The sequence below is a fragment of the Schistocerca americana genome, chromosome 8, assembly GCF_021461395.2.
Source record: "Schistocerca americana isolate TAMUIC-IGC-003095 chromosome 8, iqSchAmer2.1, whole genome shotgun sequence".
Classification (NCBI taxonomy): domain Eukaryota; kingdom Metazoa; phylum Arthropoda; class Insecta; order Orthoptera; family Acrididae; genus Schistocerca; species Schistocerca americana.
The window spans coordinates 176,748,474-176,766,536 of NC_060126.1; the positions used below are offsets into that span (position 1 = coordinate 176,748,474).

At 37.5% G+C, this 18,063-nt stretch overlaps 2 protein-coding genes across 3 annotated transcripts in view; one reads left to right on the plus strand and one right to left on the minus strand.

Moving 5' to 3' along the window:
- LOC124545456 (DNA-directed RNA polymerase III subunit RPC4) overlaps positions 1-11,980 on the minus strand; it is a 30,665-nt gene extending 18,685 nt beyond the window's left edge. Inside the window, exons 1-4 of one of the 2 annotated variants that reach the window (XM_047124384.1) lie at positions 11,629-11,980; positions 11,435-11,531; positions 5,490-5,612; positions 1,894-2,023 (exon numbers count right to left, since the gene is read on the minus strand). In XM_047124384.1, coding sequence (XP_046980340.1) covers positions 1,894-2,023; positions 5,490-5,612; positions 11,435-11,531; positions 11,629-11,846 — 568 coding nt within the window. In that variant the 5' untranslated portion in view covers positions 11,847-11,980. The remainder of the gene's footprint in view (positions 1-1,893; positions 2,024-5,489; positions 5,613-11,434; positions 11,532-11,628) is intronic. The other variant, XM_047124383.1, reaches the window with a different exon arrangement.
- A 46-nt stretch (positions 11,981-12,026) lies between these two features.
- Positions 12,027-15,350, plus strand: LOC124545458 (uncharacterized protein C1orf198 homolog). The gene is made up of 2 exons (XM_047124385.1): positions 12,027-12,686; positions 12,778-15,350. Exons 1-2 carry the CDS (start codon positions 12,393-12,395, stop codon positions 13,513-13,515), a joined length of 1,032 nt encoding a protein of 343 aa, XP_046980341.1. The 5' UTR covers positions 12,027-12,392; the 3' UTR covers positions 13,516-15,350.
- The last annotated feature ends 2,713 nt before the right edge of the window (positions 15,351-18,063 follow it).

Sequence of the window (18,063 nt, forward strand, 5' to 3'; positions counted from 1 at the left end):
GTAGATTCAGAAGGATGTAGGTTACGGTAGGTACTGGGAGATGCAGAGGCTTGCACAGAATAGAGTAGTGTGGAGAGCTGCATCAAACCAGTCTCAGGACTGAAGACCACAACAACAACAAGTACAAAGGAAAGACAAGATTGTGAGTGGACACTACAACCAATGAGTAATGCCAGGACAGGAATTTTGAAGTGCTGGCCAAAGTACTGTCTAACTATAGTTCGCGTTACATAGGAAGATGCTTCTGCGCAGAGAGGCAGAGCAATAGGGAAGTGTGGAGGGGGTAATGTCTGCATAAGCATGGTGATATAGAGAGTACAAAACTCCGTGTTCCCAGGTTCATTTGTCTATGGTACACTGTATTATACATTCACGCTATGAGGGAATAATAAATTTTAAAACCTATTAAGATCAATCATCCACATGAGAGAAATCTTACTTCACATCTTGATGACATTGTGCCTGCTGCTCTACAGCTACAGTCCATGTGGCATTACAAGGTGAGAACAGCTTTTGTGAAGAAGACTCGTACAATTTTTCTCAAAATGACGACTGTCTAACAAGGTCATTGAAACTATTTGCAATAACTGTCATTTTACTGTGATCTGGACTGTATTATAAGCAACATAATTAACACTTCAAGCACAAACCAAAATCATCATATTTGTTTAACAACTGCTTCTACTCCAATGAATTTTTTGTAAAAAGGGAGAGGGGGGAGAGAACGGGGTGGAGTTGGGGGGGGGGGGAGAAGGGGGGGGGGGGAGAGAGAGAGAGAGAGAGAGAGAGAGAGAGAGAGAGAGAGAGAGAGAGAGAGAGTGGGGGGGTGGGCACTGTAGTTAACTTTAAACTAAACAATGGAAAATCCAGGATGGAATAGTGACAGTGTTATGATAAGGCTCGATTGCTACTCACCATATAGTGGAGATGGTGAATTGCAGACAGTACAACAAAAAGACTACTAAACAAATTTGAATTATTGGCCATAAAAAGTAATTACACTACTGTGTAAATGGTGGATATGTCATTATATTTTTTGCAGTCAATGACCATTATGAGTGTACACCAACATTCAACATCACATTTCAAAACCACATTTATGATCCATGAAACAAGCAAGTGATTACCATCATCTTTGAATGCCTCCCCCCCCCCCCCCCCCCCCCCCCCGCCCTCCACCCCATATAACTAAAAACCACTGATATCTAGACTGGTAATTTTAAGGCATTTTCCAATTTATGGCTTGAAAATGACAGGTGTTACCTGTACAAACACCAGAATTTTTTATAAATTTATCTGGCCATTTTCTCATGAATTATTAGAGCACAGAACTCACTGAGAATAGCTTAAATTGCACAACTAGCTAGCTGGCTGCTTTGCCTTAGGCAATGTGGTGAAAAATATAGTTACCAATCAAACAGCAGGAACTCTAGGTAGGAATATCACCAATGTAGGAAGAGACACAATTGCCATTTACTGTAAAGAAGACATGTCAGGTTGTACACAGGCCCAATTGAAAGACACATACAGCTTTTGACCACAGCCTTCATCATAAAAGACACACACACACACACACACACACACACACACACACACACACACACACGCACAGAGAGAGCCACTGTATCCAAGTGCTAACACCAGACCGCCTTACCACCCTAAGACAGTGGCCATGTATATGTGATTAGTTGGTGAGTGAACATGTGTGAGTTCTACTTCTGAGGAAGGACTTTGTCCAAAAACTTGGTACAAGATGCAGTATACTAAGAAATTCCTTTCTATATTCCACTGTAATTCTAAGGAGCTTTGAGAATACATCATCAGTGTTTGACAGTAATGGAATTTTATACAGTGATTGGAATAATTATGTTATTACTAAATGAAAATTCATACCTCTTTTAATCATTGGCAGCTCAACAGGTGCAAATGATTTGTCCAGGGCAGCAGGATCATCTACAAAATCGTCACGCAGGAGCTCCTTGAGTTTTTGTTCATCCTCTTCTTTATCAAACTTTCTCTCATACTGGAAAACAGAAGATAGTAAAGAAAGTCCTAGTGCCACACAACCAACACCCTCTCTCTATAGCAACCACATTAGTGACCAACAGCTGACTTATAGTACTAACTTTGTGCAGGCACATGTCTGGCTCTCAATGGTCAGGTAAAACCTCCCAAAAAAGTGGAAGAAACCAAAAGTAGCATGCTAAATGAACTCAGGCACATAAAACACACAACTAATTGACCTCTAGCTCAAAGAAAATGCAGTATTGTTCATTTAATCTCAAGAACATAAAATCTTTCATAGAATTCACATACATTACGAAATGTGTGTATAAACTGAGATTGATTCCACTACTGCCAGGATACCAAACAATAAATCAATTCCAGGCTCATCATCCAAAAGCAGCTTACATAATCCAGCTTGAGGTCAGAAATTAATATAAAGTGAACAACAGGTCCATTGTGTACTTAGTAGGACATATGCCACAACACTTTGGTGTAAATCATCATGTGCAAAGAGTACATTCTGATTCAAATTAAACTTCGAAGAGCACATCAGCCAACACCAGGAGAAAAAGTACATATTCTTGATGGCAAGTTTCAGATTGTATCCATAGAGAAGTGCCTGTTGAAACAAAACAGAGCACCTGTGCGAGTGGTTACCATCTGCTGAAAGTCTCTTGGCAATGAAGGTTCACTATCAAAATTGTTATCTGACATTTGTCAAGTGGCAATACAGTCACTGAACTACACACCATGCATCCCTAATAATTAAGTGCCTTAGATATGAGAATTACTGCCATATAAATTTAGTTGCCAAGAATTAAAACATCCACAGCTGCTTCTTCATTAAACTGTGTGACACATCCCATGTCTTGCTTGCAAAAAGACATCTCTCACCTATATACAATGGTCTTTCAAAAAGTAAAGATACAATGGCTCACAGGCTTTAAATAGAACATTTATTTAGAAAACATCAGTTACATCTTATGAACTGGATTATTTGTTATTTTTCGACCTAACCACCCCCGTTATCCAAACATTTGTTAAGTTGGTGCACAAGTTTTTGTATCCCACGGTCATAGAAGGTTGCCGCCAGTTGTTGGAACCACATTTCAATTTCATCTTTGTTCTCTTCATCATCATGGAATGATTTTCCACCAAGATGTGATTTCAGGTAACGGAAGACATGGAGGTCGGTGGGTGCAAGGTCCGGGCTGTATGGCGGATGGTCCAATACGTCCCATTTGAATTGTTTGGGCAGTGCTTTGGTTATGAGCGCTGTGTGAGGCTGAGCGTTGTCCTGAAGCAAACGGACTCCACTTGTCAGCTTTCCCCTCCGTTTGTTTTGAATTGCCCTTCAAAGACGTTTCAAAGTCTGGCAATATGCAGCAGCATTAATTGTCGTTCCAGGAGGCATAAATTCCAACAGAAGAATGCCTTGTCTGTCTCAAAAAACAGAAGCCATGATCTTCTTCGCTGAAATTGATGTTTTGCATTTCTTGGCTTTTGGTGAATTTGAATGGCGCCATTGCATTGATTGTTGCTTGGATTCAGGTCTATGGTGATAAACCCATGTCTCGTCACCTGTCACAATGTGATCAAGGAACTCATCACCTGCTTCAGCATAGCATGTGAGGAAGTCGAGTGCAAAGCCCATCCTTTTCTTTTTGTGTTCTTCCGTTAACAGTTTTGGAACCCAGCACACACACAATTTCCTGTACACTAACCTGACAGTCACAACACCATAAAGAGTTGTCATTGACACATCCAGTATGATCAGATACAATTCTTTCAATGTGAGACGTCTATTGGCACAAACTGCTTCCTCCGTTCTCCGAAGAAGGGCATCAAAGATCACAGATGGCCGACCTGTTCCTTGCTCGTTATGAACATCGGTCCTACCTTCAGAGAAATGACGACACCATTTCGTTACATTTTGTCAGTTCATAATGTTCCCATAAGCAGAAACAATTTCATTGTGAATATCTGCTGGTTGCTGACCTTTTGCATGAAGAAAACGTATGATGAAGCACATTCCGCATTTGGCAGGATTCTGAAACGGCACAGCCATTTTAAACACGACCTACTCCAACCAGAAGCAACGTTCAACTGCCGAACGACCGCGAGGAGAAAGCTAACGGTTCAAGGTTAACACCAGTGTTGCAACTTGCTCGCCAAAACTCTTCTGTTCCTCTGGCGTACAGTGTATCTTTACTTTCCGAAATACCCTCGTACATAGACACAGATGATTATCAGCACTGAAACTACTTCTGTTATACTTTACATCACAAACAAAATTAAATTTCTTCAACAGAATAACCTGGAAGCAATGTGAAATGAAGCATGCTATGATTTTAACTCTATAAAGATAGATAAACGACAGCAGTATACCATAAGAACCTCAAATAATGTACCAATATGAGTAATTAGTTTGAATATAAAAGGTTTGTGGCTTAAAGTAAATTTCTTTCCAATTGATGTCTCAGTTTGCTCAAGACAAATAAGCACAAATAAATTTTAAACAGTAGTGCCCCATGAGAAATGTTTGATAAGTGCAGAAAATTTCATTCTATGAACATTGGATTCATGTAAAAAAATCATGACAGGACAAAAAGTTACAACACACTCTATTCTACAAGCTCCATTAGTTAATTTTCTTTCAGAAAAACAGATGCTGGACTGTAACATTAGCTTTATCTTCTTCATTGCTTCTAATCTGTACCTCTACCACAGCTACTCCCTTTTGAATGTGCTTTCACTTATGTAGTCTATTTAGCAAGGGGTCAACACTATCCTTATAATAGGAATCTTTCCAGAAATAACCTGCATCTATACAGTGTGTTAACTTAAGTTGGCCGATTTCAAAAGGGTGTAGTGGGGAGCAGAAGAAGCAAGCCTGGCCCCCTAATTGACCACCACTGGATGAGGAGCTGTGTGGCAGGGGGGAACATGCCATGCCTGCCCCCCATAGTGATGGCCCCGGAAACTGTACTTAAAGCTCTCACAAAAGAAGAAGTCACACACAGAAGTAAAAATTACTTAAATCTTGTTTGTAAATGAAACTGAAATGTGCTGACATGTTCAATAAAGATTATTATGTAAACTTATATCGAAGAACTTACATCACAGAAGAGAAACAGTATGAAATACAGTGAAGTGCAACAAAGTAACAAAGCAGACACACAGTGCTCTCAATATTTAATGTTGGCTGCAGTCGAAAACTAATGATTGCTGGCTAAAGCCGTCTGACTTTTACCAGGTTATGCTGATTCAGGACTAGGGAGCAGATTGGTCAACTTTAAGTTAATACACTGCAGTGAATTGTTTTAAATTAAGTAATCTCATAACATGTTGACATTTTGTCTTGTATTGTTCTGCCCCTGCATCATGAACAGGAATTTGTCACTCATACTTTATGCCACTTAAATGAACAAATATTAAATCAAACTATGACCAGAAACAATTATTTCAAATTTTTATCTTACCGTTAGGTTGAGCTTTGGCTTTGGTATGAAGGTGGCTTCATTATCTCTCTCACTGCCATAGCTTACTCGAGTACCACGTTTCTTCTCTCCAGCTGCTAAACCTTCTGAAAATATACCTGTTGACTAAAAATACACCTGTCTAAGAAAACAACACAATAAGACTGCAACTAAACCAAATACAACCATTTTAATGTGCAAGTCACAGTAAAATTAACTGATATGAAGGATTTAGCAGAGGTTCGACAGAAGGAAGTGGAATAAAACTGGGTGTGTGGGATGATGGGGGAGTTGGGGTGGCGGGGGTGAAGGGGGGAGGAAGGGGCAAGATTAAGCATGGGGAATATGAGGGGGAGGAAGCAAAATAATATCTTCAGTTGAGAACAACACAATAGCAACAACACTAAGCCCAACTAAATCTCATAAGACAATTTGTTTGGTCAAATGTCTTTCTTGTACTATTTTAACCTATTTTAGTAAGCATAATTTCTGTCACTATTAACATGAAATATACTAATTTCATGTTTTCCTTCTACATGGTCAGACAGATCAGCTAGATAAGTACCAGGCTCAATTCAGGGTTCCTTTCCTGGCTGATCACTGGGAATGTAGCATGCTTTCATAGCACAAATTATCTGCACAGTCGATAATGTCAATGCCGAACACAAACACCATACAAAATGGAGAAAATGGAACAATTAGGCATGGCAGACCATTGCCTAGAGAATGGGCACAGATACTGTTTGACGAAACAAGGACCTTATCCCAGGTGACAATGTAATGTGATTCAATTTTTAAAAAAAGCAGCTGAGATTTTGATTACATCATAATAAATTCAACAGAGAAGAGGGGTACACACTTAGCACAACATGGATGCAGGCTTTGGACACGGGATGAAAACAAAAATGTCTGAGAATGCAGGAAGGCTGGAGTGCAGTTTTGAATATTGCATTGGCCCCTCACTCTTGCTGATGTAATCACTGTGGAGGATGCTTAACTCAACTTCCTATACATGTATCAAATCACCCATCTCTGGAGAATTCTGGACACTGCTGCCTTAGTGGTGTTCACCTTTCTTATCTTGGCAGTCAGAAGTTTTAACTGTTGAGAAAACTGGTGGAGAGTGCTGTCAAAAGATGAGAAATTTTATCTCAACTGACACAGCTTGAAAACTGAGAACACCTCATACAGCTATACCAAGGTAACTTCTTAAGCAAATGTTAACAGGTACCTGAAACTTCAATGTGTTTGTGTTTCACCTAGATTAAAGCAATGAGTGCCCTTTCCATGTTTCAAGGTTGTGTCTTTACTAGCTTGTTCAGAAATGGTAACAAAAAAATCTCAAAATTTAGCACTGTCTGCATAGACTAATTGCTTTGCACCTGCTTCCCCTTATGTGAGGAATCTAGGGACCACAAAGACAAGACCATATTGATTACAGAGGTATTTAAGCAGCGGAAATGCTATCTACCATGCACTTCTGAGTGGTTTTCAGAAGATGAAGGTACATCATCTTAACTTACATTAAATATAGTGAAAGCCTCACATAACACAAGTTCATGTGCAACAAATATGCAACAATGCTGAAATTGAAAATTATTAAGGGCTCGAGTACCATGTAACTTATACCGTTTCCTATTATAAAATATTCTTTGTACAAAATCTTGACAGAGCAGTATATGACTACCATTAGACAATCAAGTGGTGAAGCACTGCCAGGGACAATGAAAAATCTTAACTCTTTGGTATACATATACGATATGATAAGATGGGTGAAGAAAGTGTGGATATTGTATATAATGTGTATTAAGTTCAGTATCACAAGTACAAATTTGTTTGGAGGTAAATATCTGTAAATCTAAAGGCAAAATGATCTGTGCAACATTATTATAAGAGGTGGAACAAATTAATAAAAATGGAACACAATCTTTGGACATGCCCGGTGTCGTCTAAAGGAGCTGATAAACTAGAAATAATTTAAAAATTGAAAACAATTCACCTGGAGATGAATGGTGGATGGTGAAATAGGCAGCAGTGCACCAATTCAGCTTTTGGTGGGATTGTCCCCAAATTTAAAGTACTGTCCAGCATCCCTGGTAAAGAGACTCTGGGCACACTTTTATTCTGCCTTGTGCCAAATTTATGAATCACGTGAATGAAGAGAAAGAATTACATGTAAATTTCCTCCCCCAGACACTACACATGATTTGAAATTCACATCTGCCTGTCAAATTAGAGTTAAATGCATATTTCAAATCCTATTTGAGCATTGTGGAAACAAAAGAGATTGGCATCCAGAAAAGACATTTTGTCCTTCCTCGAATGATGAAGATAATTTATCAGTTTCATCTGTTCTTAAAGTTAAAGTTAAAAGATATACGGCTTTCAATAAAGGTTTGTTTCTCCACATGGCTGATGAAAGAAAATGACTTCACAACAAATTGTGTTTTTTTACTTCACCATGTTTTCAATAAAATCTGAAAGGACAAAAGCTATAGTGGATCATCAGAATACAAAAAAATTAATTCTGGCACAACAACAGTGTTACAAAAATAAAACAGTTATAACTCTCTTTGAGAAGAAACATACGTCTGAAGAAGATGCTGTGAAATGTGCTGCAGTTGTATCTGTTTATCACAGTGTAAAACACAGCCTTAGCTACAAGTCATTGGATTGCCACATGAAATTACATCTTTTCTTGTTCCAGAGAGTAATACTGCAGCTAAAATTTCATGTGGATGAACTAAGGTAAGGCTGCCTCGAAAAATTTTCTTGGCCCATACAGTGAAGATGTAGTCATAGATGAGCTTCATAAAGCCTTTTATTTTTGTCTTCTGATGCTTCAAACTGAGGAAATACAAAAATTTTCCTTATGCAGCTCAGTACTTTGATGTTATCTGCAGGATATGTCACGGACTGCTAGATTTTATGAAGACTCCAAAGAACGCCAGAAAGACATTTTCTAGCAATAAAGAACAATACATAATTTAATGGCTTTCATATGAATCAAGGAAGTGCATACAGTCCTGATACTGCTCCAGTGAACTATGGCAAAAACAATTCAGTTTTTGTCTTACTGAAAAATGACAATCCATCCATTCTGAGTGGTAACTGCAACTGCCGGGCCGTAAATAATATTGTAAAACATGATCTTAAAATATTTCATTATGATATAAATGCAGTAGTTTTCAAAATTTACAGTGAATCTGGTTCCCCTGCATCAAATGTTCAGTCACTAATAGAAATCTGAGGGTGTGGAAATATGAGTTTAAAGAAATATTACAACACATCCATACAAAATGGCTCTTGCTACTTCTTGCAACTGACAAAACTGTGTACTGCTGGCCTACCATCATGTCATATTTTATTTCAAATGCCGAAGAATATTATTCAAGACTGATTTGGCAGTTTATCACCTCAAATGGGGAGCATGACACTGAAGAAACTGAACATTCACTTCCTCAGTGCTATCTATGTTTTGTGCAGCATATTGTGCCCTGAATGAAACTACTGTTAGCAAACTGGTAAAAACTCAGTTACTTACTGGAATCTTAGGAGCAAGCTAGAGAGCAGGAAAAAAGATAAATTCATAGGAAGGAAAGTTCATGAAATCCTGGAAGAAATACCAAAATCACAGAGATTGAGTTTTGAAAATGATGCGCAGCTTTTCTTGTTATATTGCATTGACTATTTGTCCCAAATCTATAACTTTTCTGAGGACAATGTGTTCCACCAGCTTACAAATTGTTCACTTAAAGAGCAAGAAGATTTTCATCTGCAATGGCAGTATGTTTTAAAGGTTACCAAAAAACTGAATTTCAACCTGTGATTTCCAGAATGCATAGGCTGGACTTGATGAAAGTAACACAGAACACCAGATTGTATAGATCTCAATAAGTAGGAGTCCACAACTGACAACTACCATTCCCAACTGCTTTGACTCACAGCATACATACTTACTGTTCCTACCAGTAAGTTTAACTCATTTGCTGAAGGAATCTTCAGTATGAGGAAGAACCAGTGATCAGAAGAAATAAATCAAATGTCCATGACCTTAAGGAAAAGAGAACTTTGAATAAATGAGAACTTTTCAGAAACTTGTGGTGAATTGCCACCTCTCTTGAAACGTCGCGTCCCTAAACATAGGCATGCGTAAACAAATCAGCACTAACTTTCAAGTGTCTGTAGTTTTGTAGTAGGGCAACAAGTTAAGAATAAGGTTGTTAATTATGTATTTTGAGGAGGAGTGTGCTATACGGACAGCTGCTTTTTACGAAGCCAATGACAATATAACAGTGACACATAAACTGAAGCTAGACTTTAATATCATACCTCATTAGGAATTTGGGGAGGTATGTTCCATATATTCACCTAATTGAAGGCAGTTTCTTTAATTCTACATGCATTTTACTTCTTTAGTGGCGGTTTTCAGCATTGTCAGCTCAAGAGTGAGTGTGGTCCCAGAGATGTATTCATTAGTGTCCATGCTCCAGTTGGCTGATTTACGGCATTCTTTCAGCACTATTTGATTCAAAACATCGCATACATTACTTGCAGTTTGCATTTTGTGCTCAACATGTGTGTTTACAGAGTGTAGTGTTGCCAACTCAATACTACACACCATAAACACATATATTTTGGACACAAAATGCAAAGTGCAAGTAATGTATGCAATGTGTTGAACCAAATGAGGGTGACAGAACGCCTGAAATCGCAAGAAGACTAATGAACACATCTCCAGAACCACATGCATGAGCGAATAGCATCGGAAATCGCCACTGAAGGTGCTTCACAAATAAAAGCAGCGCAATGTGAACAGCAGTAAACAAACTCCCTTCAATTAGTTGCATACACGGAACAATATATCCATGAACTTTGAAGCAACTAAGGAAAGACAGAAAACAGAAAAAAAGATGTCTCATCAGGAATCTCTATGTCCCTTGGAACCAACTGCAACTGGTGCAGAAATGTGAAACAAAGAGGCTGTTTTAGTGGCTGATTTTGTTAACCTGCCATGTCGCGTCACAGAGTAACAGCAATATTCTGATGACAATTAATTTGAGAATCTAGTGACAAGCAACATGCGGCAACTTAAAGAAATGTTTAAGGATGTAAAAGACTTATCTAATAAAATATATCCTCATTAACACTGTTTTATAAATCACGAATTCAACTGTTCAGTACAGTAGCCAAGCATTTCCTGTCACATCTGTTGGAATTACTAACTCACAACCAAAATATCATGTGCCAACCTATAACAGAACATGGCCCCACTAGGGATCTGCCTGTCACCATTGCTTCCATTAAAATTATCCACACTAACCAACTCCTTAACAATGCACCAAACTAACCCCTGGGCAAGAAAAAAGCTTAAAGAACATAGTGCTTATTTTCTCATCTTTCACTGTTTATCTCAGTTATCTTTCTAGTGACAAAACAGTTTGAATCTTTGACAACAACAAATAACAGCAAAGCATCAGGACTGGCATCTGCCCAATTCGTAACATCAGTCTGTTTTAACCTAAGTGTGCACACGCAGTTTACTAACAGTATGGACGTAGACAATCATCTGACGTGGTTGTACTCTGTGACAGTAAAACTACTATTCTCCAATGAGAAACTGCACTAGTAGAACTAATCCTAAGACAAACTGGATAATGACATTTGGCTTTAAATACACTTTTCAAGATGAACATAAGATCAAATGGGATTTTGGCAAAATTCTCCTGTTCTTCACTTACACAGTTCTCCTCGCAAGACCATGAAAACGATCTTGTGGCGATATTTGCTCAGGGTAGTTACAAAGGGCCGCTCACATTTACGAATCGTTAAGTATTGCAACGTTATAACATAACACAAGCGACACAAACACTGAATGCTACTTAGTGCAGTAGCACCAAACAGGAGGAGTCAGTCACAAGCAAAACAATTATTAGACGATTCCCAACCTGCACATAGTTGGCGTTCCTTGTCCTGTTCGGTCTCGGGTCCCTTTCTTTTTTATTATCTCTCCATCTAGGGTGCTGTTCCGTTCCCTTTCCATCACTGACAAAAACAATAAAATTGTAAATAAGTTGCTTTGCTTATAAAATACGTAGGTACATATACGTAAAAGAAAACATATAGTAATTGTAGAACACACTCTTTATTTTTATTTCGCTGCACATTTACGTTGGGTCTGTACACTTTACGCTGCTTAGAATCGCCAATGTTAGTCTTTCCTGCTGTTAAAGCACCAAGTGTTAGATCCCGTGCGCCCCTGAAAGATGGTAATCGCCCAGGAGATGCAGAAGTCCCTGGTTCAATCTTTATAGAACCTATCAAGCTAGAGATCTGTTTGTAATCCTTATTGCCTGCCATTTTCACGAGAAAACTACAGTACACACGCCGAACACATTACACATTCATCAAGTACAAAAGGTATATAATGACATGAAATTCGTGTTTACAAGCACACGCACAGCATTTGCTTGTCTTCTGTTTCTTTCAAAACTATTGCCAACATCATAAAATTTATAGCTGTCACTGAATTTACTTTTTCTTCGTAAGTCATTTGATTCATTGTTACGATTGTGGAAATCTTCGAAAACAGCGCACGATTCACGAACTAATAATTTCAGCTGCTACACTAAAACATTATTAGAGCATACAATAAGAAAAAGTGACGTAGGGCGGCGCCTGAAGATCTGAAGTCGATAACGGTTCGTCAATGCATAAACAGTTAGTTTATTTACGAGGTGATGTGAATCAACGGGAATGAATAAAATGCGAAGTACTATAGCTGCGTAGATGCATCAAGGTTTAGTGTAGGCTACGCATGGTGAATTATTGCAATTTTTATGTACTAATGCATACGCCGGGCGATCGGCTGGAAAATTACAAAAATCGTCATTAGTATTGTTAAATATGAGTTCAGCAGCGTTAAGGGCGTACGCCCAAGAATATTTCAGCTCTATTAATTCAATAGCTGAAAGAATTCGGGCAGACGTCAATACAGCCGTAACTGCGTATGAAGATTTGTGGCATACATTAAGTCCTGAAGACCAAAATCAGGTTCTAGACGATACCATTATACATCCTGAGGCTGTACTGAAATATTCTCTCTGTCAACAAAATGAAATAGAAATTGAATGTTTTCCACGGCTACGTTTAGAAACGGGTTATAAATATGTGACAGATGACGACGGAGGAAAGGAACAAGCAAGTGACTTTTTCTTCTATCGCCTCCCCCCATCATTGTTAAACCATGAATATAGGCATTCAGTTCTTTAACTTACTTGTTTGTTCACAGGCCGTGAAATGGAGGGATGAACACTCTGCACCATTTACATGGATGACCCAGAGCCAGCTGAATCTCAGCATTATGGACTCCACTGAAAAAGACAGCAGGAAACCTCCATTACAGTCTTCTGACACTTTATTTACACCATCAAAGAAACCTTTCACCACCTCTGACGGTTTTGTTGACCCACCAGATGTAGTGTTGGGTGGTTCGTCATCTCGATTGGCAGCTAGTCTTAGTCCAAAAATCAACTTAGCAACAAAAAATCCTTGTGGAGAAGATAGCTTACTAACAAAACTTAAAAACAAGACAGCAGTATTAAAAATACAGACAACTTTGAAATCTTCAATGGGCAAACCAGAACCAGAGAGAGTTCCTTGTCAGTCTGATAATGACAAGCAAGCCCTTGTTCACACAAAGACAATCCGCAGTACTACAAACAATTTGAAGAATACAAAGAATTTGGGTAATAAACCACTGGTGTCTAAACCAAAGACTCCTCCTCCACCACCTCCCACAAAACAGAAACATATATCAGAAACCAAGCTAGAGGAAGATCCTGAAAGAAAAGCTTTATTGCCAGGTGCTCCTACTAGTGGTCAGAACTCTAAAGAAACTAAGGAACATTTGGTAGTGAAATCTACTACTTCCATTGATTCAATTGATTTAGATGATTTCCGTATTAATCTGAATAGCCCATCAAAGGATGTTCCAAAAACAGGTTTTGATTTCCTTGACAACTGGTAGTTGTGCTTCATTTTTTACATTTTTCTTTTGCATGGGTCACCAAAGATACATCTACTGAACGATATTTATGGTGTGTAAAACTTCAAAGTCTTATGCTCTGTTTTACTTTTGTATTCCTATGGTTCATAACTGTGATTTATTAATTTTAGAGATGTTCAACTCTATATCCTGCATCGAGAACTTAAAGAACTGCATAGTGTATTTTTGCTGTCTTGAACAAGATATATCTAGCTATAGAGTATGAAAAGATAAACGGAACTGTAGTGGTATACATTTTCTGAATATTTTTACAATTTTTGTAAGTGGATTTTATAATGATTTTAGTGAAATGTGAAAAAGTATTACTTTTACCTATTTTATACCAGAAATAGTGTTGATGTACCTGAGTGTTAAAAAGGCTCATAACCTGTAAGAAGTTTTATTCTCATCCAGTATTGGAAAAATATAAGCTTTCGATTATTTATTTTCATGTTGGAATCGAAGTATTTTTACATTTCACAGATTAACTGAAGCCTTTGATATTGCTTTTCCAAGTAGCAACCAAAATGTTATCTTTCAGTATAACCTATACCTTGGGCTACATTACAGATCAGTTTGTCACTACAACCTGCATCCCAAAAAATATAGGCATAAAATTATTGTCAGTGCTCTGATCTTTTCCTGTTTGCATTTTTATGATGTCACGTACTATAACATCACTTCGTCACAGGATGAAGCTGACATCCAGTATTGGTAGATTCAATTGAAGGCATTTCACAGAGTTGTGGTTTTCCAATAAAAACTGATCTGATGTTTGGTATGAATAACAAATTGATACCAGGGATCACCATGCTTAGCAGCATGTTGAAACTGGGGAAACTCATTCTCAGATCCTGTTTGAAATGAATATCAAAACTTCCAACACCTGTGTTGATTTTTGAAGGTATTTTTTGTCATTTTTAAAACAGTTGTGGATAAATAGTTTTGCCTCACTCCTTTTTGAAAATTTACAGTTATGAAATGTAAATCATAATTGGCAATTATGAGTCATGCATTTTAAGTTCCAGAAAATCAGATACAAGTTGCACTGATTCAGTGTTACTTTTGTCGTCTCTCTCTCTCTCTCTCTCTCTCTCTCTCTCTCAGTTATGTTACCCTTTGTCACATTGTGTGTGACTACGTGTTTGACTATTCAGCGGATATGCCTTTAACAAATGTTACCTGTTTTTTTTTTCCCCCAAAATAAGTTGACTATGCTTGAAAATTGGCAGTTCACTCCATTTTAATACTTAAATTGTAGACTTGATTTAACAGTGATTGGTGTTAGTATCTGTGTGGAATGTTTACTTGGGTAAAGCATTTTGTTTACATTGCTAACAATCAGAAATGAGTAACACTAATCTGTATTGTCTTCATTCTTTCTTAGGCAAACTATGAAGCATCGTATTCCATGACAGCCATTAGTATCATGGATATATCTTTTAGTTAAATGTAGCAAATCAGAACTTTGACTGAATCGTGTCGCCTGTGGATGTCTATAAATCAGTTGTATGCTATATGCCATATGAGAGTGCACTGGTGTAATGGTCACCGTTAAAGAATACAAATCTCCAACAGTTAAATATATCTGTTACTGAACTTGGTCATTTTTTGTACATTGAGAATTTTTTTAATGTCTCACAAACTCAAATGGAAGAAACCAGACAGATGTTATAGAATCAGAGATACAAATGAAATGTGGCAAGTGTCTTTGTTTCACTTTGTGTGTCATGTATATATTAAGATTATTGGTCAATGTGCATATTAACATTCAGGATGCATCAACTCTATAATTGTATTTAGTAAAAATTGTTTTAAATTTTTGTTGTGTATTTTTTTTTTTTTTCCTTATTTTGAGGGTAAAAAGTGAATTTAAATAGCCTATGTAACTATGTTAATCATTATTGCATTTACTGTTTACCTTGAAAGGAACAAGAAATTGTAATATACATGCAACTTTGTGCCTTCCTGAGTGCAGCTTTTTTTTTGTCGAGTATATTTTCTAAGTATTAACCATTCTGCAATGCTAGTCCTTTACTGCTGTTACTTAATGTACCACAATGTAATTTTCATTCTGGAGCCCATAACTATTGTTACTGGCTTCCTGTTTCACATGACAATGTACTTACCTTTGTATCACAGATTGAGGTGTCAGTTTATTAATGAAATAACTACTCAGGTAATTCCTTTCACAACTGCCATATTCATAAACATACCATTTGTTGTTATAGCACAATTATGATGCTGTATATAGGTCAGCATTCCAAAATACTGTGTCTTCAAGGGCATTAATTGAGAAAAGGTCAGTAACATCTGCTAGAAATTCAAGTTAAATATTGCTAGTGATATTTCTGAAAGGGTGGTTGGTTTATTTAATGATCAGTTTTGTTTATGGTGGCTTCTTTAATACAAAAAATAAGGAAGATAGTTATCTTCTGATACTCATAATTATGGCTGTGGTGCAAGCACCAATTTTCTTACCCATGGCCTGATGTGCGGTGTTGGTAAATTGAAAAAATGCTTGATTTTATTATCAGTACAAGTATGCTGACTGCAGTACCAGAATACGAACTGAACTGTAAAACTGCTAGCATAACAATGAGGTATTTTCGTTGACTCATCAAGTTTCTGATGAAAGTAAATCACTTATCGAACATGGCAGCTGTGATTGTTACTACTGCATCAATTTTTTTTAAAAAAATGCTGTGAACTATGTAGGTCTCATTTAAATGAAACATTATAGTCAGTAATTAGTAATTAATTTCCTGTGCACATTTTCTCTCTCTCTCTCTCTCTCTCTCTGTGTGTGTGTGTGTGTGTGTGTGTGTGTGTGTGTGTGTGTGTGTGTGAGAGAGAGAGAGAGAGAGAGAGAGAGAGAGAGAGAGCAGGGCTCCAGCAGTGTCACCACTGAAATACCATGTGTCTTTTTATTTCTGTATCCTTTACAGTTTTTCAGTGCAATTTGCATTGATTTTTATGTATTTTCTGTATTATAAGCTGGCACTCTTCCAAGTATTGTAGAATAATTTTGAAAAGCTAGTGTTTAGGATGTAGTGGTTATGAAATGTGTGATTTCTCTGCCCATGACACTTTTTTCCTTTAATTATTAATTTACTAAGCAAGGATATATTGCTCCTAGGATGCATCTATGAATCACTTTCTGTGAAGCTTAATTTTTTCGTTATTTGGCTGTAGCTGGTTTATTGTACTATAGCCAGTGGCTGTAATTCCCAGAAGACACATAGATGTTAGAGATTTGCTTTGCTGATGTGGTAGAATGTTGTATAGACTCCAGTGCCCCTTGGCTTTGTACCATAAGACAAGTTTTTTTTGTGTGTAGAAATGCATGATGATTTATGAATGTTCCAGTAAAGTATAAACCAAATTGTGCCAGTGATTACTATGATTTTTACTGGCATATAAGGATGATGTCTCTACCATGCACCAATAATTTCATGTAATTATACAAATGTTTGACATTTGTCAAATCTTGTATTGTGTGTAAAATTATTTACCAAAAAAGCAATATCTCCGGTACCCACAGGGCTAGTTTGAGAAGATTTTTCCACACAAGCAACACCACATCTACCCCCCCCCCCCCCCCCCCCACACACACTTTTTTCACTTGTCAGTTTTTGCTGCTATGATACACACAGTATGCAAATTGTGCACGTGGGTTCCTCTCTCAGCTTTGTCCCCCAAGTGGGTGCTACTAATTGGCATAAGTGCATTATAGAATTTTTATATTGTTGTGCCTCTGATGCCCTCTCAGTTTGTCTCTCCGAATGGCGGCTAGTGCAGTTTGGGTCCTAAAAAGCCCCAAGTACACACACTGTGGTGGCAATAGAATCTCAGGTTATTGTTTAAAATTTACATATTTCTGTATAAAGTAGTAGTACTGGCTGTGTGTCATAACATTATGCTTTTTCGCATGCCAAAATTGAATAACTTGTATTTGCCAAGGACTGTATCTTTCACATGGTGCTATCATTTACCTGTAATATTCAATATAGAGAACTTTAGGGACTCTTGCTGCATAATTATCATCATCATACAATGGAAAGTCCAGGATTGAATAACAATGTGGAAAGAACATTTTCCTACTCACCACATAGGGGAGGTGTAGAGTTGGACAGGCACAGTGAAAAGAATGCTAGAAAAACAAAGCTTTCGGGCAAAGTGCTTCCTCAAAAGTAGAACTATACATGTTTACTTACCAACTTCTCATGTAAATGTGACTACTGTCTTTGGGTGGTACAGTGGTCAGGTGTTAGCACATGGGTACAGTAGCTGTGTGTGTGTGTGTGTGTGTGTGTGTGTGTGTTTTCTGATTAAGGACTTTGTCCAAAAGCTTTATATTTCTAGTATTCCTTTCATTGTGACTGCCTTAGAATCCGTGCCTCCTCTATGTGATGAGTAGCAATCCATCATTTACATATTGTTCATAATAATAATAATCATGATCATATTTATGATTATACATAGACTTGTTAGTTGGAATTACAACATTAGTGACAGAAAAAGATTATA

What these genes read in the sequence shown, in the direction of transcription:
- LOC124545458 (XM_047124385.1), top strand. Translation starts at nt 12,393, where the DNA reads ATGAGTTCAGCAGCGTTAAGGGCGTACGCCCAAGAATATTTCAGCTCT. An exon ending in ACGACGGAGGAAAGGAACAA is followed by an intron (nt 12,687 to 12,777) that starts GCAAGTGACTTT and finishes GTTTGTTCACAG; the next exon opens with GCCGTGAAATGGAGGGATGA.